Source organism: Bos indicus x Bos taurus, chromosome 13 (genome assembly GCF_003369695.1).
Source record: "Bos indicus x Bos taurus breed Angus x Brahman F1 hybrid chromosome 13, Bos_hybrid_MaternalHap_v2.0, whole genome shotgun sequence".
Classification (NCBI taxonomy): domain Eukaryota; kingdom Metazoa; phylum Chordata; class Mammalia; order Artiodactyla; family Bovidae; genus Bos; species Bos indicus x Bos taurus.
Window position 1 is genome coordinate 28,209,156 of NC_040088.1, and position 25,530 is coordinate 28,234,685.

Here is a 25,530-nt window from a genome sequence, read left to right on the forward strand (position 1 = left end):
TGCCGTGAGCCCAGCCTACCTCCAGCCCCATCACATGCCCCCACCTCTCTCTTCTTCAAACATCCAGAGCTCTTCTCTGCCCCAGGGCCTTTGTCCCCACTTCCTGGAGTCCTGCCCCCTCTTCCCTACCCCACGGGACCTCATCTCTCAGGCCTGCCCTGCTTCCTCTGTAGTTCCCTCCCACCTGGTTACTCTGCATATTCACACAAGCATTCTTACCCACGCCAAAGCCCTTACCCCAGCTGCCGAGGATCTGTCTCTCCTGTGTGTTCTGTCCCTCTTCACTGGCCTGTTAGGGGTGGGACCACGGCCATATGGTTGTTCTCTACACACGGAGCACAGAGCCTGGTGTCTGCACACAGCAAGTGCTCAGTCAGTAACTGAGGGGCAAGTGAAGTGAAGTCAAAGTCACTCAGTCATGTCTGACCCTTTGCGACCCCATGGGCTATAGCCTGCCAGGCTCTCTGTCCATGGAATTCTCCAGGCAAGAGTACTGGAGTGGGTAGCTGTTTTCTTCTCCAAGGGATCTTCCCAACCCAGGGAACAAACCAGGGTCTCCTGAATTGCAGGCAGATTCTTTATGAGCTGAGCCACCAGGGTAACCCAAGAATACTGGAGTGGGTAGCCATTCCCTTCTCCAGGGGGTCTTCCCAACCCAGGGATTGAACCAAGCTCCCCTACATTGCAGGCGGATTCTTTACCAACTAAGCTACCAGGAAATTGAGAGCTAAGCATCCCCATACACTGGAATATTATTCAGCCATAAAGAGGAATGAACCCTGAAATCATTAGCCTCAGAAAAAGACACCAGATGCAAAGGCCACGTGGTATATGATTTCACTGATAAGCCATGCTCAGAAGAGGCCAATCCATAGAAACAGAAAGTGGATGTGTGTTTCCAGGGCCTGGGAAGGAGGATGTGGGAAATTCTTAGTGGACACAGATTTCTTTGGGGGGATGACAGGATGCTCTGGAATTAAGATACTTTCTACTGACAATGCACAACAACTGAATATGCCAGAATACACTGACTTGTGCACTCTAAAAGGGTGAATTTTCTGATGCATGGATTCAGTTCAGTTCAGTCATTCAGTTGTGTCTGACTCTTTGCAACCCCATGAATCGCAGCACGCCAGGCCTCCCTGTCCATCACCAACTCCCGGAGTTCACTCAGACTCACGTCCATCGAGTTGGAGATGCCATCCAGCCATCTCATCCTGTCGTCCCTTTCTCCTCCTGCCCCCAATCCCTCCCAGCATCAGAGTCTTTTCCAATGAGTCAACTCTTCGCATGAGGTGGCCAAAGTACTGGAGTTTCAGCTTCAGCATCACTCCTTCCAATGAACACCCAGGACTGATCTCCTTCAGAATGGACTGGTTGGATCTCCTTGCAGTCCAAGGGACTCTCAAGAGTCTTCTCCAACACCACAGTTCAAAAGCATCAATTCTTCGGCGCTCAGCCTTCTTCACAGTCCAACTCTCACATCCATACATGACCACTGGAAAAACCATAGCCTTGACTAGATGGACCTTTGTTGGCAAAGTAATGTCTCTGCTTTTCAATATGCTGTCTAGGTTCGTCATAACTTTCTTTCCAAGGAGTAAGTGTCTTTTAATTTCATGGCTGCAGTCACCATCTGCAGTGATTTTGGCGCCCAGAAAAATAAAGTCTGACACTGTTTCCACTGTTTCCCCATCTATTTCCCATGAAGTGATGGGACCAGATGCCATGATTTAGTTTTCTCAATGTTGAGCTTTAAGCCAACTTTTTCACTCTCCTCTTTCACTTTCATCAAGAGGCTTTCATGTTGATTAAAAGAAAAAAACTATAAATCTGAGGATTATATGAGCGGACAGCAAGGGCTGCAGGCCTGGAGCTCCGTGCCTCCTGCAGCGTCGAGCCCCACCCAGCGAGGATGTCTTGTCTTTCAGTCATGAAAAGGCGGGTCCTGAGCCCATTTGTCTCCGGTTGGAGGATGAGGATAGAAAACCTGAGCCCTGTAAAACAGATTTCCGCCTTCCTCTTGCTGTATGCCTTCTTTTCTGTTCCCATAAAATGCATCTGCCTTGAGAAACTTTTTTTCAGTTAAAGTCGACAGCAAAGCTGACTCTGTGTCAGGCCCTCCCTGCACGGGGGGTAGGAGAGGCTGGACAGGCACGCAAGAGGACCTGCCGGGCACACACCTCGTGCAGTGAGAGACTCTGGGAGCATGCAGGAGAGACCCCTGCCTCGACCATGGAAGTGTCTCCACCACTGTCTGCCCAGCTCCTCGTGCAGCACCAGCCCAGAGCAAATTCTTAGCATGTGTCTGATGAATGAAGCCCCCTGCCCATTACCACCCTGGATCCCAACAGGCCTGGAGGCCCCCCAGCCCCAAGCCAAGTTCAGCCTCAGCATAAGCCAGCACCTTTAAAAAGGACCCAGTGGAGGATGGTGCCCACACTCCCTCACCCCTGTAGGCCCTCGACAGCACACTGCTCCAACCAGGGAACAAGGAGCCGAACCAAGAACATGCAGATGAGGACAAAGGCAGCATGCCCCAGGCCCCAGGGGCAGGTGCAGGGCTGGGAGCCCATGCCAGTCAGAACTCCAGGTTGCAAGCAACAAAGGTAGTATAGGATTAGTTCAGTCGTGTCTGACTCTTTGTGACCCCATGGACTGTAGTCCGCCAGGCTCCTCTGTCCATGGGATTCTCCAGGGAGGAATACTGGAGTGGGTTGCCATTCCCTTCTACAGGGGATCTTCCTGAACCGGGGATCAAACCCGGGTCTCCTGCATTGCAGGCAGATTCTTTACCATCTGAACGACCAGGGAAGCCTAGAATAGCATAAGACAAGAAGGGGAATATGTTCTAATATTAGTTCAGGTGTACAAAGCATCTGTAAGGGACCTTCCCCTCAATTTTGCTGTGAACCTAAAAGTGCTTAATAAAGAAAAGTCTTCATTTTTTTCTGTATACAGATAAGAGCTTCAGGGGCAGCTTGACCCAGGGGCTGCCCAGTGAGAGGTGGTCACTTGAGCCTGCCGTGGCTTTGTTTCCTCTGAGATGGCCCTGTCCTTCAGTTTCTATCTCTGAGGACAAAAAGTGACCACAGCCTCCAGCCTCACACGCTGGCCCAGCCAAGTCCAGGGGCAGGGATGGCACACTGAATTCCTAGAAACTCCAAAAAGCATATGCCCTTGCTCCCAAGCTCTGACTGGTCAGCCCACTGCTGATCACGGTGGCCAGGGGTGGAGGGCAGGCTGATCTAGCCAGGGCCTCCCAGTGGGGAAGGGCAGACACCAACAGGAATGCCACACCCCGCTCTCAGGAGGCAGGGGACTCTCCCGGGGTGTCCTCTGCAGACCTCGACCCTGGCGCCTGGTGGGGAACGGGCGCTGAGCTGGGGGAGGGTGTAGGTACTCACCACCTCTGGGCTCGCACACCCCGAATTTACTCCACCTGCCTCTGCATCCATGTGCACAGCATCCCCTCTGTGGGGTCTCTTCTCACTTAGCACCCTCGAGTGCCTATCAGGCACCTTCAGGATACAGCCCTGTTTCTTTACTATGTGCTGAGTCCCCACATACCGGCTGGAGCCTTGGGCTGTGTGGCTCAGGAGGGAATGTGTTGAGTTTTGAGCCGGAATTGCAGGCTGCGCTAACCCTGGGTGGCTCCCTCTCCTGACGAAGTCAGAGCAGTGACATCAGAGCAGACTTGAGCTTGGGAAGAAGGCCCCACCCCCGTGGTTCTGCAGGGGGATATGGGGGCGGAGGGAAGGACAGACACATTCCCGAGGGCCTGGCAGCAGTCCAGCCCAGGGGTGAAGGATGACACACACCACATCCAGCCTCCAGGAAGATATGACTGCGAGAGACATCTGCTGGGGTGTGTGCCAGGGGCAGTGGCGGGCGTGGCAGGCGAGTCCCACATGAGCTGCCGTCTCTGTTGCAGGCACCTACGTGATGACAGTCACAGCCAACGACGCGGATGACGCCACCACAGCCAACGGGATGGTGCGCTACCGGATCGTGACCCAGACCCCGCAGAGCCCCTCCCAGAACATGTTCACCATCAACAGTGAGACGGGCGACATTGTGACAGTGGCTGCTGGCCTGGACCGAGAGGTGAGGTGGGCGCCGTGGGGCTGGGGCACAACCTCCCCACTGCAGTCTGTGTGGGAGAGGTTGACCCAGAGGGAGGTCACCGTGGGCCTGGGCGGAATGGTGATGCTCGCCGCTGCTGCCACCAGAGGAATGGAGGAGGGGGGATCATGTGTATATGCAGTGGAGGACATGTTTATGGTGTGGATCATATGTTTATATGATGTGGGTCACATTTATATAAAGTGGATCACGTTTATATGATTGGATCACATGTTTATATGAAGTAGATTGTGTGTTTGTATTTTGTGGATCGTGTGTATTATGTGGATCATGTGTTTACACGATGTGGATCATGTGCTGATATGAAGTGGATTGTGTGTATATACAGTGGACCGTGTGTATATTCGGTGGATCACATGTATAAGTAGTCGGTTTTGCATATACATATAGTGGATTGCATGTGAATATGGAGATCATGTTATGCACAGTGGATCGTGTGTTTATATGCAGTAGATCACGTGTGTGTAGTGGACTGCACATGTACAGAGTAGATCATGTGTATATGCAGTGGACTGCATGTATAGGCAGTGGACTGTGTCCACAAGGTGTCGTGAATGGATGAGGTAGAGCTAACTGTGAAGAAGTCGGAGGCTTCTCAGAAGAGGTGGCCTTGCTCTGAGCCTTGGAGGTTGATATAATCAGTTCTATTTCCTCCCCTTTGGGAATAAAGACCCACTTTTTCTGAACACTGCACACCAGCTGTCTAACTGGTTCTGAGCAATCACAGATTCCCACCTCACAGACTCCTCCTTTCGATCAGAAACTTTCACTGAGCACCAGCTTTGTTCTGGAAACCACCAAGGGTACCAGAGAGTAGTGGGCAGGGCGAGTGGTGACTGCTCGAGTGGGGCTGACTCCACAGGAGGGAGGAGCGGGTGAGGGGGACAATCCCCGCAAGATAAAAGAGTCCAGGTAGTGGCATGGCTTAAAGGAAATGGCATCATGTGGAGGGGGGGATGTCCAGGGAGGCCCTGTCCTGGTCTCAGGAAGGGTGCGTGTGACTGTCCCAGGGCTGTCCTGACAAAGGAAGTGTGTCCTCTCACAATGCTGGAGACCATGAGCCCAAGATCCTGGCAACCTTGGGCTCCAGCCCAGCAGAGCAGAGGGTCCCACCCACCTCCCCCAGGGCACAGGTCCACTCCCCACCCAGCACAGCCTCGCTGGCCTCCACCACCTCTAAAGAGCCGCTGCTCATTGCTAGATGAGCCTGGACTTCAGGTGAAGGAAGCAGAGGCGGGAGCAGGTGGTACCAGCCCTTGGCCCCGATCGCCCAGCCTGCTGAGCCATCACCTGCCCTGTTTGAGATAATGAGCAGCCTGCCGCACAGTCCTGCAGGGAGCCTGGCTGCAGTTCCAGGCTTGGAGGAGAGAAGAGGTGTTTCTGGGGCCTCTGTCCCAAGGAGAGAGGGCAGCACTCAGGGGACCTTCTGCAGAGCAGGGAGATCCCAGCTGGGAAAGCTCAGGGAAGCTGCTGGTTCCGAAGGCACGGAGCGGCTCTGAACACCATGCCCCTGCTTTCCCCTGTGAGTGGCCTGCGGGCTGTCCCTGGTTTGCCTTTACCTACGAATAACCGGGCAGGTGTGGAGTAGGACAGACAGAGGACGGGTGGTCAGCCAGAAGCAGGAGGAGGTGTGGGCATGTCTGCTACTCGTGCAAGCGTGTGCTGAGCTCATGCATGGCAGAGCCTGTTCCAGACAGTGGGGCGCCCTGGGGACCCCAGCATGGGCCAAGCACTGTGTGCATTGTCACATCTTAGTCCTTGAAACTGCCCTGGGGGGACTCCTGGAGCAGTGTTTCTTTCCAGATGAGAAAGACAAGGCTGCAGGGCTCTTAGTTGCCCAGGGCTATAGGGTCTCAGAGCTCAGGAGGGGCTTGGCCCCCATACCACAAACTGTCCATTGTTGTCTGAAGTTCACATTTAACTGAGCAGGCTCTGTTTTTGTTTGCTCTGGCAACCGACCCTGAAGCAGCCGCCCCCTCTGGGCCCAGGTGGGGGCAAGGGTACCTCTTGCAGAGTTCCGTGTGTGTACCCTCTCCCACATACCCCCTCCTTGGGATCCGCAGCACCTGGCTGGCTGCCCAGCACGCGATGGACCAGCCGGTGTTCTGGGACCAGCCTGGCTTCGAGTTCTCAGTGACTCAACCAAATGGGAAGAAACAGCCTGGGTGGTGCCCGGCCCCATGTCCTCTGGCCTCTGATTGGCTCAGTCCCACCCCTGAGGCCAGGCCTCTCCTTTGGGACTGCTCCTGGGTCGGTCATAGGCACCTCACTGGCTGCCCCCCCAAAATCTCCTCCCCACCTCCACCCAGAGCAGGTGGTTGCTGAATCTTAAGCGGGTCAAGTGAAATAATTAAGCACAAGCTGTCTGCACTAATCAGTGCATGCATGGACCAGCACTGTCCTGAGACAGCTGCTGGCCACTCCTCCCGCCACTGCGGGACGAGCCCTCAGGTGTGCGGGGGCAGCCTGGGAGGGCCCAGCCCAGGCAAGGGCAGCCCTGCAGACAGAGGGAGGGGGAGGGTGGGCCAGGACAAGGGCAGCAGGTAGCACCCCGAGGCCCCCGCACCTGAGCTCCTCGGCCCTGGTATCCCACGGCCTGGCCCCACCACCACCACCATGCAGGCTTCTGTCTCCACCCCTCCCCTCTCCTGCCACCGGACTCGTGGGCTTCTCCCATCTGGTTCTTCCCATGTTCTCACCAGATGTCACCTCCTCAGGGAAGCCCCCCAGACTGCTCTCCTCTCACTGAACCTACGGTTCCTACAGAGCCCAGTGTGGAGCAGATACTCTGTGGACTTTTCTTCTTTGCTGGGGGTCCCCTCCTGTGGGCCTGCATGGTCCATGTCATATGCATGAGCCTCTGTCTCAGCAACCCTGCACCCCACCGTCAGGGCAGTGTCCCCACAAGGAGACGTGACCCAAGGGGGTGGCCAGTGTCCCCAGCTCCAGTGAGGGACAAGGAGAGGCTTGGTGAGGGGCCGAGAGAAGGCTCCATCCCCAGGGCCCAGGATAAGGACACAGTGTGGATGGACGGGTGAGCTGGAGGCTCGGTGGCCCAGAGGGAGGGACCACAGGCACCTGGGACCAGTGGGAGCTGGGGGCACAAGGGTGGTGGCCTGGGGCTTGGAGCCGCACAGGGGGTGGATCAGAGAACGTGCAAGGGTTGGGGGGCTCGCTCTGAGCCTCCCCCAGGGAGATGGTCATTCACATGGGCAGTGGGGAGAGGGAGGGAGCAAGGTGGTGTTCACTGGGCGCCTCCTATGTACCATGTGCTCTCGATACTAACTGTACTAAGACAAGCCCCCTGGGGCAGCCAGTGCCCGCTTGCTGGGGGCGCCATCCGCTACACTCTCCACCTTCTGTCCCGAGCTGCCCGCTGTGGGTGGGATGCCAGACTCCTCTGGCTGGCAGTGGCCGGTATGTCTCCATTTAGAAACAGACCTTGCAGGGCCTCGGCTGCACGTGTGGAGGGTGCACCCACGCTGGGTGGGAACTCAGCCTGCCGCGCCCTGCTGTGTGGTTTCCCAACACAACCTGTGGCTTAGGCGTACAAAGGACCACAGACAGGGCCTTTCTGCTCTCTTTGAAGGATGCTGACCACCCCCAACCCCACTCCTGTGGACAGAGGTTTCCCCTTAGCGGGGAAACACTGCAGATACTTCTTTTAGAACTGGCTTCGTGTTTGCAGAGTAAGTCGTCTTTAGAAAGGAGGAAAATCCACAAGCGTAATTGCCACTGTGTCTAATTAGGCAGAGCTATGTAAATCGAGCATTTCTACATGATTAAAATGTCAGGAGAGCCGGGGTGACACAGGAGCGGCTGAGTGTCTCTTGCATCCCCATCATCGGAGGGGCCCCACTCGCTGATCCTGCTCATCTGCCTCCCTCCTAATTAGAATATTTATGGCCTGATAAGCCAGGCAGGTGGTGCTCTGGAGGGAGGGTACTCACTGGGCTATGTGATCTGCCCACCCAGCTCCATCCTTGAACCGCTGACCATGGGTGGGTCACCGTCTTGAAACTTCTTTCTCCCAAAGGTGGGCCAAATTCACCATTATGGTTCATAGGACTTTTCAGAAAGCAACTCCAACACATTTCTATATTTTTCAAGCGTCTCCACCCCATGTGGCCATCAGATGAGATTTCACAGAGAGCCATGCGTGATAAAGATGGCTTATCCCCGGGCCAGTGACGATCGTGACCTCCACTAACTTTACAGATTCACTCATGGGACTCAGCTCAGGCGGAAAACATTCTTAGTGACAAGACCAGCATCCCCGCCTTGCTCACAAGAAGCGTCACGACAGGCCACGTGGGAAATTCCAAAAATTTGTTTTCCTGGAAAATGAGCTCTCTGTAAGACTATAGTAGGCATCAGGGGGAGTGGGGTCAGCGGTGGTCTTGGGCCAGGCAGAATTTGGTGTGTCATTTAGTCACTAAGTCGTGTCTGGCTCTTTGTGATCCCATGGGCTGCAGTGTGCCAGGTTTCCCTGTCCTTCACTAACCTCAGAGTTTTCTCAAGCTCATGTTCATTAAGTCAGTGATGCCATCCAACCATCTCATCCTCTGTTGCCCGCTTCTCCTCCTGCCCTCAGTCTTTCCCAGCATCAGGGTCTTTTCAAATGAGTCAGTTTTTTGCATCAGGTAGCAAAAGTATCGGAGTTTCAGTATCAGTCCTTCCAGTGAATATTCAGGGTTGATTTCCTTTAGGATTGACTGCTTGGATCTCCTTGCAGTCCAAGGGACTCTCAAGAGTCTTCTCCAGCATCACAATTCGAAAGCATCAGTTCTTTGGTGCTCAGCCTCCTTTATGGTTCAGCTCTCACATCTATACATAACTACTGAAAAATCCATAGCTTTGACCATACAGACCTTTGTTGGCAAAGTAATGTCTCTGCTTTTTAATATGCTGTCTAGGTTGGTCATAGCTTTGCTTCCAAGGAGCAAACGTTTTTTAATTTCATGGCTGTAGTCACCATCCGCAGTGATTTTGGAGCCCAGGAAAATAAAATGTCACTGCTTCCACTTTTTCCCCTTCTATTTGCCATGAAGTGATGGAACTGGATGCCATGATCTTAGATCTAATCCCTTGAATCTATTTGTCACCTCCACTGTATAATCATAAGGGATTTGATTTAGGTCATATCTGAATGGACTCGTGGTTTTCCCTGTGTGTGTGTGTTAGTCACTCAGTCATGTCCAACTCTGTGACCCCATGGACTGTGGCCCACCAGGCTCCTGAGCCACAGTCAACTCCAGGTCTTGTTTTTGCTGACTATATAGAGGTTCTCCATCTTTAGCTGCAAAGAATATAATCAGTCTGTTTTCAGTATTGACCATTTGGTGATGTCCATGTGTAGAGTCACCTCTCCTGTTGGAAAAGGGTATTTGCTATGACCAGTGTGTTCTCTTGGCAAAACTGTTAACCTTTGCCCTGCTTCATTTTTTACTCCAAGGCCAAACTTGCCTGTTACTCCAGGTATCTCTTGACTTCCTACTTATGCATTCCAGTCCCCTGTGATGAAAGGATATCTTTTTTGGTGTTAGTTCTAGAAGGTCTTGTAGGTCTTCATAGAACTGGTCAACTTCAGCTTCATCGGCATTAGTGGTTGGGGCATAGACTTGGATTACTGTGATGTTGAATGGTTTGCCTTAGAAATGAACAGAGATCATTCTGTCGTTTTTGAGACTGCACCCAAATACCGCATCTTGGACTCTTTTGTTGACTATGCTGCTAAGTCACTTCAGTCGTGTCCGACTCTGTGCGACCCCATAGACAGCAGCTCACCAGGCTCCCCCGTCCCTGGGATTCTCCAGGCAAGAACACTGGAGTGGGTTGCCCTTTCCTTCTCCAATGCATGAAAGTGAAAAGTGAAAGTGAAGTCGCTCAGTTGTGTCTGACCCTCAGTGACCCCATGGACTGCAGCCTTCCAGGCTCCTCCGTCCATGGGATTTCCAGGCACGAGTACTGGAGTGGGGTGTCATTGCCTTCTCCGTTGTTGACTATGAGGGCTACTCTATTTCTTCTAAGGGATTCTTGCCTACAGTAGTAGATATAATGGTCATCTGAATTAAATTCGCCCACTCCAGTCCATTTTAGTTCACTGATTCCTAAGAGGTCGATGTTCACTCTTACCATCTCCTGCATGACCACCTCCAATTTACCTTGATTCATGGATGTAACATTTCAGATTTCTATGCAATATTGTTCTTTACAGCATCAGACTTGATTTTCACCACCAGACACATCCACAGCTGAGCATTGTTTCTGCTTTGGCCCAACCACTTCATTCTTTCTGGAGCTATTAGGAATTGCCCTTCACTCTTCCCCAGTAGCATATTGGACACCTACCAGCCTGGGGGGCTTATCTTCCAATGTCGTGTCTTTTTGCCTTTTCACATGTTCATGGGGTTCTTGGGGCAAGAATACTGGAGTGGGTTGCCATTTCCCCCTCCAGTGGATCATGTTTTGTCAGAACTCTCCACTATGATCCATCCATCTTGTGTAGCCCTGCACAATTGAGTCACCATAGCTGCATTCAGTCACACAAGTCCCTTTAACATGACAAGGCTGTGATCCATGAAGGGGGTTCAATATATCCCACTGGCAATTCTTGAATCATTTTTGCCAAACACTGTTTTTAAGACACCGAATGTGGCTTTGTGGTCTCAGAGAAAAAAAAAATTGCCCACTGAATCCACTGACCCCCTCACATTGGGTCCTCACTGAAGTCATTGCACCCCCAAAAAAACAGAAGAAGAAAAGTGATCCTAGGAGGGCCTCAGGGCTCCAGCTTGCCTCCAAGACTGGCCTCACCCGTGCCATCCAAGAGTCTGCTGAGTCACAGGATGGTCCTGCAGACGTGGGGGTCTGGCAGTGAGCAGGGCAACCCCTCCAGGACCCACGGCCCATGCATCCGTCTTCACGGGGACCCTCGATACCACGCTCCCGGCCACACTGGATCCAGCTGCTTCCCAGGGCTTTCCAGGTGTCACCTCCCTGCCGGCCTCCACTTAATGTTGTCACAGTGGGAAATCAGCCCCAGGGAAAGCAGATGACAGCACTTCCTTTAGAGAAAGATGAGAAATGCAAAATAAAAGCCAGGGTCTGTGCTGAGTTCCCTGATGGATTCTCTCCATGTGGGACAGAGCCATCAAGACCACAGAGCAGCTGCCACAGAGCATGCCCAGGAGTGGCTCAGGCCCTCAGTCCCATACCTACTTTCTGGGGCTTAGCTGCCCCAAGGCATGTGGAATCTTCCCACACCAGGCTTTGAACTTGTGTCTCCTACACTGGTAGGTGGATTCTTTACCACTGAGCCACCAGGGAAGCCCTGGATTCTCACTCTTGACAGTGGCCTTTAAGAGAAGCAGCAGCAGACCTGGGGCCTAGAGTCTGGAGCCACCAGGAGGATGGACTGGGGTACCACCAGGAACAGGCCAGCTTCCCGTCCAGGTCAGGGTGGTGCCACCTGGCTGAAGCTGTGGGTGCGGAGTGGGTGCCCTGTGAGGCTGTTGAGCATGTGGTCAGCCTGCAGGCCCAGCGTGGGATGCGCGTGCCTGGGGTTCCCACAAGGCAGGAGTGGAATGTTGGCACCTGGAAATGTCATTTGGGTCTGCGAAGCCCGCTGTGTTCATGTGGGTGGGTCGGCGGCATTTGGCACCTCTGCAGCGCTGTGCTCCCTCCCCACCCCCCGGACCACTGTCTACCTCAGGGCCTTTCTAGCCCTGAAGGATACCTGGGCGCCAGCAGTGACTCCCCACCCTCAGCCCCCCAGGCCCAGCCCCTCTAACCTGCCCTCCCAGTGGAGCAGCCTGCTTTGAGTGTTTCCTACAACCTGTGAGACTTTACAGGTCTGGCCGTTCTCACTGAGCATCTAGCATTCAAGGTTTGTCCACGATGTGGCTGGGGTCAGTGCTTCACCCCTTTTCACGGCTGAATTGTATTCTGCTGCAGACAGGCACATTTGCTCGTCCCATCGTCAACTGGTGGGCGTTCAGACCACTCCCCGTGACAGGCGCTGCTGTGATCACAGATCAGCCCCTGCTTGGATGCCTGTTCTCGTCCTCTTGGGCGTATGCCTAGACATGGACTTGTGGCCAAAAGGTGACTGTGTAAATCCCCAGGACCCACTGCCTATTTTCCGCGGTGGCCACACTCTCCATCCCGTTTGGAACAAGTCTCAATGCGCTTGCCTGAACAGGTCATCAGCCTTGTGGCTCGCCCCACGCCCAGAGCCCACCTGGTGGGTCCCCAGTTGTGTTCTCAGGCCCTGAGGACACCCACAGGCTGAGCACATGAGAACCAGACACAGGCAGGCGGTTAGGCTGCACTGTCTCCAGGGACAGGCTGGCCCGGTCCCAGGAGCAGCAGGGCAGCAGGGTCCGAGCTGCGTGTCCTGGCAGCCCCAAGTGGAGAGGGCCAAGAGTGGAGAGTGCAGGAATCTTTGATGCTTTTCTGGGGCAGGCTGGCCAGCTGCATTATTGATGGATGTTCTGCAAAATTTAAATGCTGAGCTACAGGGAGGTGAATGAAAACCCCAGAGACTCCCGCTTGCAGTTTTCTTCCCTCCTCCCGAACTTGAAAATGGTCAGATCACATTTTAATGAATTCACTGCAGCACTACTGCTGCCGGCTCTGGGGGCTCTGCACCTGGCAGGAGCAGGGGGACTGCTGGGCAGCTGCCAGGCTGACCAGCAGGGGCACCTGCTCAGTACGCCTCCTGGTGGCCGCAGCTATCACCAACCATCCTTCAGCGGGTGGCCCACGCCCCCACCTCCCTCTGGCTCCGCTGGGGTGGGCGCCATAGGGCGAGCAGAGGTGGAGGAGGAACGCTGGCCATTGACTGGTCCAGAGCTGGGCCCAGGGTCCTCTCTGAGTCCCAGGGGGACCCAGGAAGAGGGTTGCTGGAGTCCAGGATCCAGCCACCACATGGCTCACCAGTTCCGACCTGAGAACCCAGTTTGATCACCTGCAAAGTGGGGATGGTATTGCACCCTATTCCCCAGGGCTGGCTGAAGGACGGGTGTGGATACTGAGTGTGGTCTGTGGATCCACCAGCAGGAGGCACTAGAACCACCCTGAAAATAGCCCCACGCAGTCCACCAACTCCAGGGCCCCTCCCCGGCCTCATGCAAATGGTGACAAGCATTCTAAGGCCACGAAGCAAGGCCCAAGGAAGGCTTTTTAAATAAAAACATCAAATCTCTTACCCATGCTAGACCCTCCCAACAAGTAAAGCTGGAACATTTGCAAGAGGGTGTCTGTCCAGGGACATTTCCCAGGTTCCACCTGGGCCCCACTACCTACCCTCGGGTGACCATTACGAAGTCTAGAAAGTATACTTTCTAAAGCTAAAGCCACAGCAGAGCCTGGCCCGCATTCCCCGTGCCCCCACAATGACCTGTCCGAGCTCAGCAGGGCTGGCTGGATCTCAGGGGCCCCACCCATGGGGCCTCTGGATTTTCTTTCTGCGCCCCGCACTCCCCTCACCCCCTGCACCACACAGCCTAGAAGGACCCCACCACTACCTGGCTCCCAAAAGCAGGACCGGTATGCCCTCTAGTGGTGGTTGTCTGTACAATACACACTGGCACAGGCACCAACGTGCACACACTCCCAGGCACGCACACACAAACATACACATGTACACATGCCTATACACATATGTGTATGTGCACACACCGGTATACACAAACACACATGCATACATACGGGTCCAGAAACACAGGCATACACACAGGAACACAAGCTTGCACACGCATATACACCCATGCAAACACACACGAGTGCCCCCATGTCCCTGAGATGGTTTGGTTCTCCAGTGTCTTCTTAGGGCCTCAGCCCATAATGTCCACAATGTACAGGTGGATTCTACCATTAAAGAGATAAGAAAGGTTGGAGGGGTGCCTTCTTGGCTGCAGTCAGTCACATGACAGCAGTGTCAAGGGGTGAACGCGTTCCCTCCTCTGCTCTAGTTAAATCCCTCCTTTTGCTGTGGGGTCCCAGGGGCCAACTTGGGGTAAAGTCCCTCCTCTCAGCCCTCCAGCCTGGGTCTCCCTCCCTCCCTCCCACCAGGCAGTCACACAGACAGAGTCCCGATGCTTAGGCCATCGCAGGACAGCCTCTCCTAGCAAGAAGGCCAGCGGGGGGATGGGGCTGTTTCGGGGGCCTCAGTCCCGCCAGTGGCCTGGGAAGGGCAAGCTGAGGCCTTGGTTCCTGGGGGAACCACACACTGTGTGCCGTCAAATGACAGCTGTTAGGGGCAGGGGTCCGAGACCAAGGCTGGGCCGTGCTGGCTCCTTCTGGAGGGTCGTGTAACACTGCCTGTGCGTCCGCTGGCTTCCAGTCATGCTGCAGCCCTTGGCATCCTTGGCTTGTGGTCGCTCCAGCCTCTGCCCCGTCTCCTGTGTCCTCTGCCCTCATCGTCTCTTACTGGAAACCTGTTGTTGCACTGGGATGCCCTGACCCAGAGGGCCCAGGTCCATCTCGACCTTCACTTTATCTAAAAGGCTCATGATGGACTTGGGAGCACAACTTAACCGATTACCAGGTTGTCCTATCATCTCTTTACTGTCCTGAAGAATGACCTCTGCTGGCCACCGAGAGCAGGGTGGGAACAGAGGTGGGCAGCTGGGGCCCAGGACCCAAGCACCATCTGTCTCGGGCCGGCTGTGTGGCCCACGCGTGACCCGTTTAGTGAGGGGTTGCCTGCACTGGACAGTGGGCTCCTGAGCCGGGTCTTGCATGTCATCTTCCCCACGATGCTCATGCAGAGCAGGGCCTGGGCAGGTCAGACGGGAGGCCCCGCATCTCCTTCCTGTTCCTCATCCCCCAGGACCCCAGGTGGCCAGAGCTTCCACGTCAGGTTGGCAGAGCCCTGGGGATGCCCCGCAATGGGACTCTGGACGCCTCAGCCCCACAAGGTCGCCAGCCGTGAGGTGGTCTCCATTTAACACTGACCCCAGGAGCCCCCTCCGTGACTCTGCCTGCCATGGTTTATGTTGTGGGAGATCCAGAAACATCTCTGCAGCCAGGCCTGTGGAGGGGGTCAGCCCAAGGGGCGTCCCCAATGCCCACGCCCCTCCTGTGCCAGCTGCTATAGGACAGGCCTGTCCAAGATGTGCCCCCAGCCTGGCCACCATCCTCAGCCCAGGCCAGCGTCTAGCACAGCTGGAACCAACTAGCAACCGACCAGTGCCTGCAGATCCAAGCTGTGACACAGACGGTCACCACGGATGCTGGGGAGGGTCTCCTCCGCCAGTGACAGAGTGTACACGTGCTCTAGATGCCAGAGGGAGAGCTCTGACCACAGAGTCCTGGGCTCTGGAGCAAGAACATGCAGAGGGCTGCCGTGCTGATGCTGAGAAGAAAAGCAGGGTCTCAGGAGAGTGGGTGTCTGTCAGGGGAGCAGGTGCGCACTTATATTTTATTCGAGGAGGGAAGGCCTTGCTGATGGGCGCAAGCAGTGTCAGGGCAGGCAAAGCAGCCCTGTATGACCCTGGTGGGGAGGGGAACATACGTTTGAAGAGCAGCAAGGAGGCCCCATGGCCACAGCAAAGTGGACGAGGCAGGAGGGGAGAGAATGAGGCCGTTGAGGCCACCACCTGCTCCTGGGACCCGTAGATCCTCCCCAAGGAGCAGAGGTGAGCCCCAGCTCTGGGTTAATCAGACCCGCCAGGTGAGAGGGGCAGGGTCTTCTCGGCACCTGTATGTGTCTCTCAGCCTCCGTTTCTCTGCGCGATGAGAGGTGACAGGAGGCTGCTCAAGGCTCTGTCGGCCTGGGTGTCCCCCCTTCCCCATCCATACTTTGTGGGCTGGGCCTAGATATTCACAGAGCTTTAGAAATAAACAGTCATGTTTAGGACTAATTTCTATTGACGGCAGGTGATGCTGGTTTGCCATTTACAGCAGTGGCAGAAACTGCTTTTATTTTTTAAAAACTTTCTATTTTGTATGGGGGTTAGCCAACTAACAGTTGTGACAGTTTCAGGTACACAGCAAAGGGGCTCAGCCACACACACACCTGTCAAACTCCCCTCCCATCCAGGCTGCCACGTAACACTGAGCAGAGTTCCCTGTGGTTATCCATTTTGAATACAGCGTGTGTACATGTCCATCCCAAGCTCCATAACTATGCCTTCCCCACCACTCCTTCCCCCTGGCAACCGTAAGTTCATTCTCTTAAGTCTGCGAGTCTGAGAAACTGCTTTTAAGTGTGCTTACTGAAGTACAAGAACGTGTTTGCTGTCAGGGACAACCTGCAGACAGAACTGGAGCGGGGCACGGTGTTAGTCTGCATTGTGGGCGTGACCAGCGTGTCCACAGCGGGAGCCCCCACCACAGCCACCCCAAGGCCACGACAGTCGGGCCCTGAGTCTGCCCTCAGGCCAGCAGTGCCCCGGAGGGTCGGGGTCAGAAGCGCTAGAGAAACATCCGTTTATCACAGGATATCGAATCCAACCTCCTGTGCTCTGCAGCAGGGTCTTATTGTTCATCTGGTTTGTTTGCAGTCCTTTGTATCTGCTAATCCCAACTCACACTCCACCCTTCCCTCACCACCCCGCTTCCCCTTGGTAACCACAAGTCTGTTCTCTGTGAGTCTCTCATAAATTTAAGTTCATTTGTGTAGTAGTTTAGATTCCACAGTATAAGTGCTATCATGTATTTGTCTCTGACTTAACTTCATTTAGTATGATAATCTCTAGTTGCTCCCACGTTGCTGAAAATGACATTATTTCATTATTTTTATGGCTGAGTAACATTCCACTGTTGTGTATATACCACATCTTCATTCATCTGTTGATGGACACAATGCCTTGGCTATTGTAAGTAACGCAGCTGTTAACATTGTGGTTGTATGTCTTTTCAAATTAAGAGTTTTCTCTGGATATACACCTAGGAGTGGGATTGCTAGAAAATATGCTAAGTCTATTTTTAGCTTTTTAAGGCACCTCCATACTGTTCTCCATGGTGGCTGCACCAATTTACATTCCCACTAACAGTGGAAGAGGGTTCCCTTTTTCCACATCCTCTCCAGAATTTATTGCTTGTAGATATTTTTGATGATGGCCATTCTGACCAGTGTGAGGTGATAATTCATTGTGGTTTTGATTTGCATTTCTCTATAAGTAAGGGCTTCCCTGGTGATTCAGTCAGTAAAAAAAATCCACCAGCAATGCAGGAGACCCGGGTTTGGTCCCTTAGTTGGGAAGATCCCTTGGAGGAGTAAATGGCAACCCACTCCATTATTCTTGCCTGGAGAATTCCATGGACGGAGGAGCCTGGCAAGCTACAGGGGTTGCAAAGAGTCAGATGTGACTAAGGGACTTAGCATGCACAATTATTAGTGAGGTTGAGCATCTTTCCATATGCCTGTTGGCCACCTGTATATCTTCTTTGGAGACATGTATATTTAGGTCTTCTGCCCATTTTTTGATTGGGTTACTTGGTTTTTTGTTATTTGTATGAGCTGTTTGTATATTTCAGAGATTAAGCCCTTGTCAATTATATCATTTGCAAATATTTTCTCCCAACCTGTAGGTTTTCTCACTCTGGTGTGCAAAACTTGTGTTTATTTGTGCTTCTATTTCTATTGCCTTAGGAGACTGACCTAAGAGAAAAACACTGCTACGTTTTATGTCAGAGAATGTTTTGCCTATGTTCTCTTGTAAGAGTTTTATGGTGTTGTGTCTTATATTTTAGTCTTTATGCTCTTTGGAGTTTCTTTTTGTGTATGGTGTGAGCGAGTGTTCTAACTTCATTTACATGCGGCTGTCCAGCTTTCCCAATGCTACTTGCTGAAGAGATTCAAACATCTTCTGAAAGGGGCCAGACAGCAAATGTTTTAGGCTTTCCAAGTAATGTAAGCTCATCACAGCCACTTAGCTCAGCTGTTGTGCAAAATCAGCCACAGACAATGTATAAATAAATGAACCTGGCTGTGTGCCAATAAAACTTTATTTACAAAAAACAGTGGCAGACAGATTTGGCCCATAGGCCAGAATTTACTGACCCCCAAAAGCCCCTTGGTGACTCGCAGCTACCCACGAAGGTGTAGACACCTTACCAGGCACTGCTGTCTCAGGGGTGCTGCACTGGTGGCTCCTGGCGAGGTCTGGCTGCAGAAGGGTTGGAGAGCCCTTTCAGTGCCCAGAAATCCACTGTCCCCATCCAGCTTTATTTGCCTCCTAAAACCCACACCTGTATCCGAATACTACCCGCTCCTTCCAGGCAGCATGCAGACTGGTGTGCAGGTAACAGGGTCGGGGGCTCAACTTCCCTTCTCCTGTGTGAATTTCTGACACTGAAGATGCTAAAGAAATTAGGTCGCTGCGGACACACATCTGGGTTCGCCTCTCTTTGCACACTTCCACCCCGATTTTACAAACCTCAGTGTCTTCTTACAGTCCAAGCCCCCTTTTCCTTCCTTCTAGTTCAATCCACACCTGTGAAAGCCAGGTGCTGGGATGAAGGCAAAGACCTTGCCACCCACTGTGAATGAGGAAAATGTTCTTCCTGTGGCCAGCACCCTGGGCAGGAAGGGGACCCAGCAGCAGCTGAATCCATCCAAGGAATATGTTTCTTGGAAGAAAGTATAAACAGCTAAACCCAAGCTGCTGCTCTGTTCTTCCCCCTTGTCCCTTCTAGAAAGTCCAGCAGTACATGGTCATCATTCAGGCCACAGACATGGAAGGAAACCTGAACTATGGCCTCTCCAACACAGCCACCGCCATCATCACAGTGACGGATGTGAACGACAACCCACCGGAGTTCACTGCCAGCACGGTGAGTGCGTGCCCTTCCTGAATCTGGAGGAGTTGGCCAGTGGCATTCAGACTCCAGGGAGAGGCTGAAGCGTCGGCCACTTTGGGGTGTGCTCGGCAGGACAGGCTGGGGGCTGCAGGGGGACATACATGCCAGGTCCCTCTGGCAGGAGCCTCCACAGCCCACCATCAGCAGGAGGGCAGTGGGGGACACAATGTGTCCTGCCCCTTCAGGCGCGGCCGGCGGGCTGCCCACAGACCTAAGTGCCCGCAGGAATGGCCCAGTGGCACAGCTGTGGGATCACGGAGTCACAGGCTCCCAATTCCTCTGGGTTCCCAAGGAGCTGTGTCCTTCGGTCCACTCGCTCTGGCGTGGAGGTGCTGACAGGACAGGAACCTACACCCACCCCGTGCTGCCTGGCCAGAAATGTGGCGGGGGGTGGGAGAGTGGTCAGTGAGGGTTCCCAGGGCACCGAGTAGATGAGAGAGTAACTGCAACAACAGAAGACCTGGGGCACCACCAGGCCCCTCTCCCCCAGCACCAGCCTGGGCCTCTGGTCAACCTTTGGTCCCCACCAACCCCATGAGGCTCAGGACCCAGTTATGGGCGAGGAGGCTGAGGCTCAGAGAGGCTAAGTCACTTACCCAGAGCCACAGAGTCCACGAGGGGAGCAGCTGGGAGTGGGCCTCAGAAGCTGAGCTCTCAGGGGAGGAGAGGGGAGCCCTCGCAGTAAGCCCATGCAGCATCCCCTCAGCCTGCTTCCCCACAGCCCCCACACCCTTCAATCCCAATCTCGAAGCCCTCCATCCTGCATCCTAGAGTCCCAGACTCTAGGTCCGGGTGAGCCAAGGCGGGAGGAGGGCAGTCCCAGCCATGAGGGCGCAGTGCCACCTGGTAGGCAGATGGCAGATCGCCCTGTGGGGTCAGGGTGGCATAGCTTCCATTCTGTGGGCTCTCCACGGCCGGGGGCAACGTCCAGGGAGTCTGGACATGAGTGAGACATCCCCCCAGCCTGCAAGAACCCCAGGCCGATCCCCAAGGCAGCCCCTACCCTTATGGGGTTTTTCTGTTCTCAGCATGGATCCCTGGAAACTTTCAGGAACAAATTTTCATTGTGTCTCCCAACTTAATCATTCTCTTTTAACTTGAATTTTGGTTAGATCATTCACACACACATAGCACAGCAACTTAAAAGTTACTTTGAGGAAGAGGCCCTGGTGTTCTAATTCTGTCCCTTGCGTCGTTTCTAGTTTTCTATTTATGATAGGTCCTTAAGACATTTCCACATCCAGATTCCAAATGGCCTTGGAATTTTTTCAACATGTGTTTAGAAATAATTTCAAGTTCACAGAAAGGTTGCAAGAATAGGAATGGGGAATAGAACAGCCTCACAGAGAGAAGGCAGGATGGTGGAGTAGAAGGCCTCGAGCCCAACTCCTACCACAAAACTCAAAATCACAACTGCTGAACAGTCCTCCATAAAAAAGACTGGGACTTGCCAAAAGAGATTTTCTACATCCAGAGATATAAAAAAGAAACCACAACATGATGGGAGGAGAACACTCTCACAATGTAATCAAATCCCATCCAGGAAAGGTCAGTTAAACTAAAAATTGGTTCTTTGAGACTACTGCTGCTGCTAAGTCGCTTCAGTCGTGTCCGACTCTGTGCGACCCCATAGACAGCAGCCCACCAGGCTCCTCTGTCCATGGGATTCTCCAGGCAAGAACACTGGAGTGGGTTGCCATTTCCTCCTCCAATGCATGAAAGTGAAAAGTCAAAGTGAAGTCGCTCAGTCGTGTCCAACTCCTAGCGACCCCATGGACTGCAGCCCACCAGGCTCCTCCGTCCATGGGATTTTCCAGGCAAGAGTACTGGAGTGGGGTGCCATTTGAGACTACTACAGGCAACTATATGGCAATAAATTAGACAACCTTGAAAAAATGGACAAATTCTTAGAAAGGTACCATCTCCCAAAACTGAACCGTGAAGAAACAGAAAATATGACCAGACCAATAACAAGTACTAAAGTTGAATCTGTGATTTAAAAACTCCCAACAAAAGTTCAAGACCAGATGGCTTCACAGGTGAATTCTATCAAACATTTAGAAAAGAGTTAACACACATCTTTTTGAAACTATTCTGAAAAATTGCAGAGGAAGGAACAACTCATTCTATGAAGCTACCATCACCTTGATACCAAAATCAGGCAGATGCTTCAAAAGAGGAAAATTACAGGCCAATATCACTGATGAACATAGATATGAAAATCCTCAACAAAACACTAGCAAACAGAATCCAAAAACACATGAAAAGTATCAATCAATTAAAAAAAAGACTGGGACCTCCAGCCATGAGCAAGGAGAATTCATCCCAGGGATACAAGGATTTGTCAACATCTGCAAATCAATCAGTGTGATCCACCACATTAACAAATTGAAGAATAAAAACCATATGATCATCTCAATAGATGCAGAAAAAACTTTTGATAAAATTCAACACCCATTTATGATAAAAAAAAAAAAAACTGTCCAGAAAGTGGGCATAGAGGGCACCGACCTCAACATAATAATGGCCATGTATGACAAACCCACAGTTAACATCATACTCAGCTGTGAGAAAGTGAAAGCATTTCTTCTAAGGTAAGAACAAGACAAGAATGTCCACTCTTGCCGCTTTTATTCAGCATAGTTTTGGAAGCCCTAACCAAGGCAATCATAGAAGAAAAAGAAAGAAAACTTATCCAAACTGGAAAAGAAGTAAAACTGTCACTGTTGGCAGATTACATGATGCTATACATGAAAATCCTAAAGATGCTACCAGAAAACTACAGAGCTCATCAATGAATTTGGTAAAGTTGTAGTATACAAAATTAATGTATAGAAATCTGTTGCATTTCTACAAATTTACAATGAAAGATCAGAAGGGAAATTAAGAGAACAATCCCACTTAACATCACAACAAAAAGAATAAAATACCTAGGAATAAACCTACCTACAGAGACAAAAAAACCTATACTCAGAAAACTACGAGACACTGATGAAAGGAATTAAAGACATCACAAACAGATGGAGAGATACACCAAGTGGATTGGAAGAATCAATATTGCCAAAATGACTATACTACCCAAGACAGTCTACAGATCCAACGCAATCTTGATCAAATTACCAATGGCATTCTTCACAGAACTAGAACAAAAAATTTCACAATTTGTATGGGAACACAAAAGACCCCAAACAGCCAAAGAAATCGTGAGAAAGAAAAACGGAGCTGGAGGAATCAGGCTCCCTGACTTCAGACTATACTACAAAGCTACAGTCATCAAGACACTATGATACTGGGACAAAAATTAAAATAAAGACCAATGGAACAGGATAGAAAGTTTAGAAATAAACCCACATACACCTGTGGTCACCTAATCCATGACAAAGGAGGCAAGAATATACAATGGAGAAAAGACAGTCTCTTCAGTAAGTGGTGCTTGGAAAACTGGACACCTATGTGTAAAAGAATGAAATCAGAACATTCTCTAACATCATACAAAAACTCAAAATGGATTAAAGACTTAAATATAAGACCAGATACTGTAAACTTCTAGAGGAAAATATAGGGAGGACACTTTGACGTAAATCACAGCAATATATCTTTGGATCCATCTTCCAGAGCCCTGAAAATAAAAACAAGTAGGGACTTCCCTGGTGGTCCAGTGGCTAAGACTCCTCACTCCAAATGCAGGGGGCCCAGGTTCAATCCCTGGTTAGGGAACTAGATCCCACATGCCTCAACTAAGACCCAGAGCAGCCAAATAAATAAATATTTAAAATAAATTTTAAAAAAACAAATGGGACCTAATAAAACTTTAGAGTTTTTACACAGCAAAGAAAACCGTAAATAAAAGGACAACCTATGGAATGGGAGGAAATACTTGCAAAGGAAGCAACTGACAAGGACTTAATCTCCAAAATACACAAATAGTTCATATGGCTCAACATAAAAAAACCACCCAATCAAAAAATGGGCAGAAAACCTAAGTAGACATTTTTCCAGAGAAGACATAGAAATAGCCAAAAGGCACATGAAAAGATGGTCAACAATGCTAATTAGTAGAGAAATGTAAATCAAAACTGCAAAGAGATACCACCTCCCACCAGTAAGAATGGCCATCATTTAAAAGTCTACAAACAAATGCTGGAGAGGATGTGGAGGAAAGGGAGCCCTCCTACGCTGCTGGTGGGAATGCAAACTGGTACAGCCACTATGGAGAACAGTATGGAGTTTCCTTAAAAAAAAAAAAAAAAAAAACTGAATACAGATCTAGATATTATCCAGCAATCCCACTCCTGGGCATATATATCCAGAGAAAACCATAATTTGAGAAGATGCACACACCCCAGTGTTCACTGCCGCACTATTTACAACAGGCAGGACATGGAAGTAATCTAAGTGTCCACTGACACAGGAATGGATAAAGGTGTGGGACATACGTATAATGGAATACTACTCAGCATAAAAAAGAATGAAACAACACACCGCACAGCAACAGGGAGGGATGCTGAGCCCTAGTAAGTGATCACAGAGATGGGCATAGTGCGTGAAGTCAGACGGAGAAAGACAAACACAGTATGGTATCACTTATATGCCAAATCTAAAAAACGATACAAATGAACTTATCTACAAAACAGGGAACAGACTCATGGGCTTAGAAAACAAGCTTATGGTTATCAAAGGGGAAGTGGGGAGAGGAGTCAATTAGGAGTTTTGGATTAACTACACTGCTATATATAAATAGTATAAAATATATATACACTGCTATATATAAAAGAGATAATCCATGAGGACCTACTGGATACCACAGGGACCCTACTCAGTATTTTTTAACCTATATGGTGAAAGAATCTGAAAAAGAATATACCTATATATGCATGTAACTGAATCACTTTGCTGCGCCTGAAACTAGCAGACACTAAATCAACTAGACTTCAGCTAAAAGAACAGCCACTCACGAGACCCCATCAGCACCATCCTCCCTCCCTGCTGCTCCCCGGAGACGGGCCCACAGAATTCCTCTGAATGGCTGGACAGTCAGCCATACGTTGTGAAGCCTCGTGTTCAAACACCTCGTCCTAAGAGGAGGGTTTTCTGTCAGGGAAATGGCTGCTACCCTTTTCCCACCTGAGGCCCAGAGGGTGTCTTCTGGGCTGCCCGAGGTCCCCTGCTCCCCCGGCCACCTGCTCACCACACCGCTGTCCTTCAAGACCCTCCCAGCTCCCGTGTCCTCTGCACCTGCCAGCCCTCCCCCACACCGGCTTCTGCAGCTCCAGAGGGGGCCTCGACGTGGCCCCTACACCCAAGATCCTGCAGGACGGGTCCATGGGGGACCACTTCTGTCCACTGTCCCGAGCCCTGGTCTGGCTTTGACAGCTTGGCCTCCTGTGGCTCTTCATGCTTCTCATCTTAACCTCATCTGCCCTTCTGCACACCAGCCACACTGCAAACACCCTGAGCCCCCAGAAAGGCTGGATCCTGGGTGACCCACAAGGAAGCAAAGGGGAGGGGGACAGGAGGGGGAGGAGAACCATCCTGACTCCCTGTGTGCACCAGGGCATCTGCACAAGGGCAGGGGGATGACCAGCAAGATATCCCCAGGTCCATACCCACCTCTGAAGAGTGGGCAGCCCAGGAATTACACTGAGACCCTGGCCAGGGTGTGCACATGACCGAGGAGGCACCCTGGGGCATGTTCCTGGGGCCCAGTGGCAAGCAGGACCCCAGGACATGGTCTGCTGGGCTCAGTGGGGGCTGGCCACACCCCCACACACAGCTGGGCTATTTTTATCAAGTTTAATCAAGAACAATCAGCAGAAGCTGAAGAGATGGGAGGGTGGATTTGCATGATCCAATTCCTAAACGTTAATTAAAAGTCATTTTCCCTTTGCCTGCTCTGGGCCTGCTCTGCTTGCTGCCCCTGCATGGCTTTCCTGCTGTCAGAAGGCCACTGACCTCAGCACTCCCTGGGGAGCAGGGCTGAGCCCCCAGAACACAGCCCCACACCAGGCCCCGGTCCTGGACCAAAGCCCCAAGACCCAGCCCCCTCACCACCCACACACAAGCCCACAGGAGGGTCTCCTGGAGTCAGGAAACCCCTGCTGCCCCCAGAGTCCCTCCTGTTGTGTGACCTTGGGCTGATGGCCAGACCTCTCTGAGCATAGCAGTGTCTTCCCCTCTTTACGCCTGAGTGTTACACAGCTCAGGGTGAAGCCGGGAGCATCCACTGAGCTACAGGGAAGTTTGTTCTCTGCCCTAAAAATGCTACCGGGTGGTACCTGACCTCCATCACAAGCGGCCTGACCTGGCAGTTGAGCAGACAGGGTTCCAGCTCTGTCTTCAGCGGGGGAGAGGTCAGGATGGAGGCGTGAGAACGTTCATCCCAAGTCCAGTTTCCTCATCTGATTAAAAAAAAAAAAAAAGGATGGTAAAGGAGATAGTCAGAGAAATTCTTATATGTTGATACAATGAAATACAACAGAACCGCTTGAAACAAACATGACGTGATATGTCATATTCTAATATGGAAAATGCTCCAAATAGACTAATCACTGGAAAGCCAGTGGACAGGAC

At 51.8% G+C, this 25,530-nt stretch overlaps 1 protein-coding gene and 1 non-coding gene across 3 annotated transcripts in view; both read left to right on the forward strand.

Moving 5' to 3' along the window:
* CDH4 (cadherin 4) overlaps positions 1–25,530 on the forward strand; it is a 478,624-nt gene that overhangs the window by 438,042 nt on the left and 15,052 nt on the right. For both annotated transcript variants that reach the window (XM_027559062.1, XM_027559061.1), the window contains exons 7-8: positions 3,935–4,107; positions 18,796–18,933. In XM_027559062.1, the coding sequence (XP_027414863.1) occupies positions 3,935–4,107; positions 18,796–18,933 (311 nt within the window). The remainder of the gene's footprint in view (positions 1–3,934; positions 4,108–18,795; positions 18,934–25,530) is intronic.
* TRNAW-CCA lies at positions 22,605–22,677 on the forward strand. Its single transcript has one exon. It is a non-coding gene; the product is annotated as a tRNA-Trp (tRNA).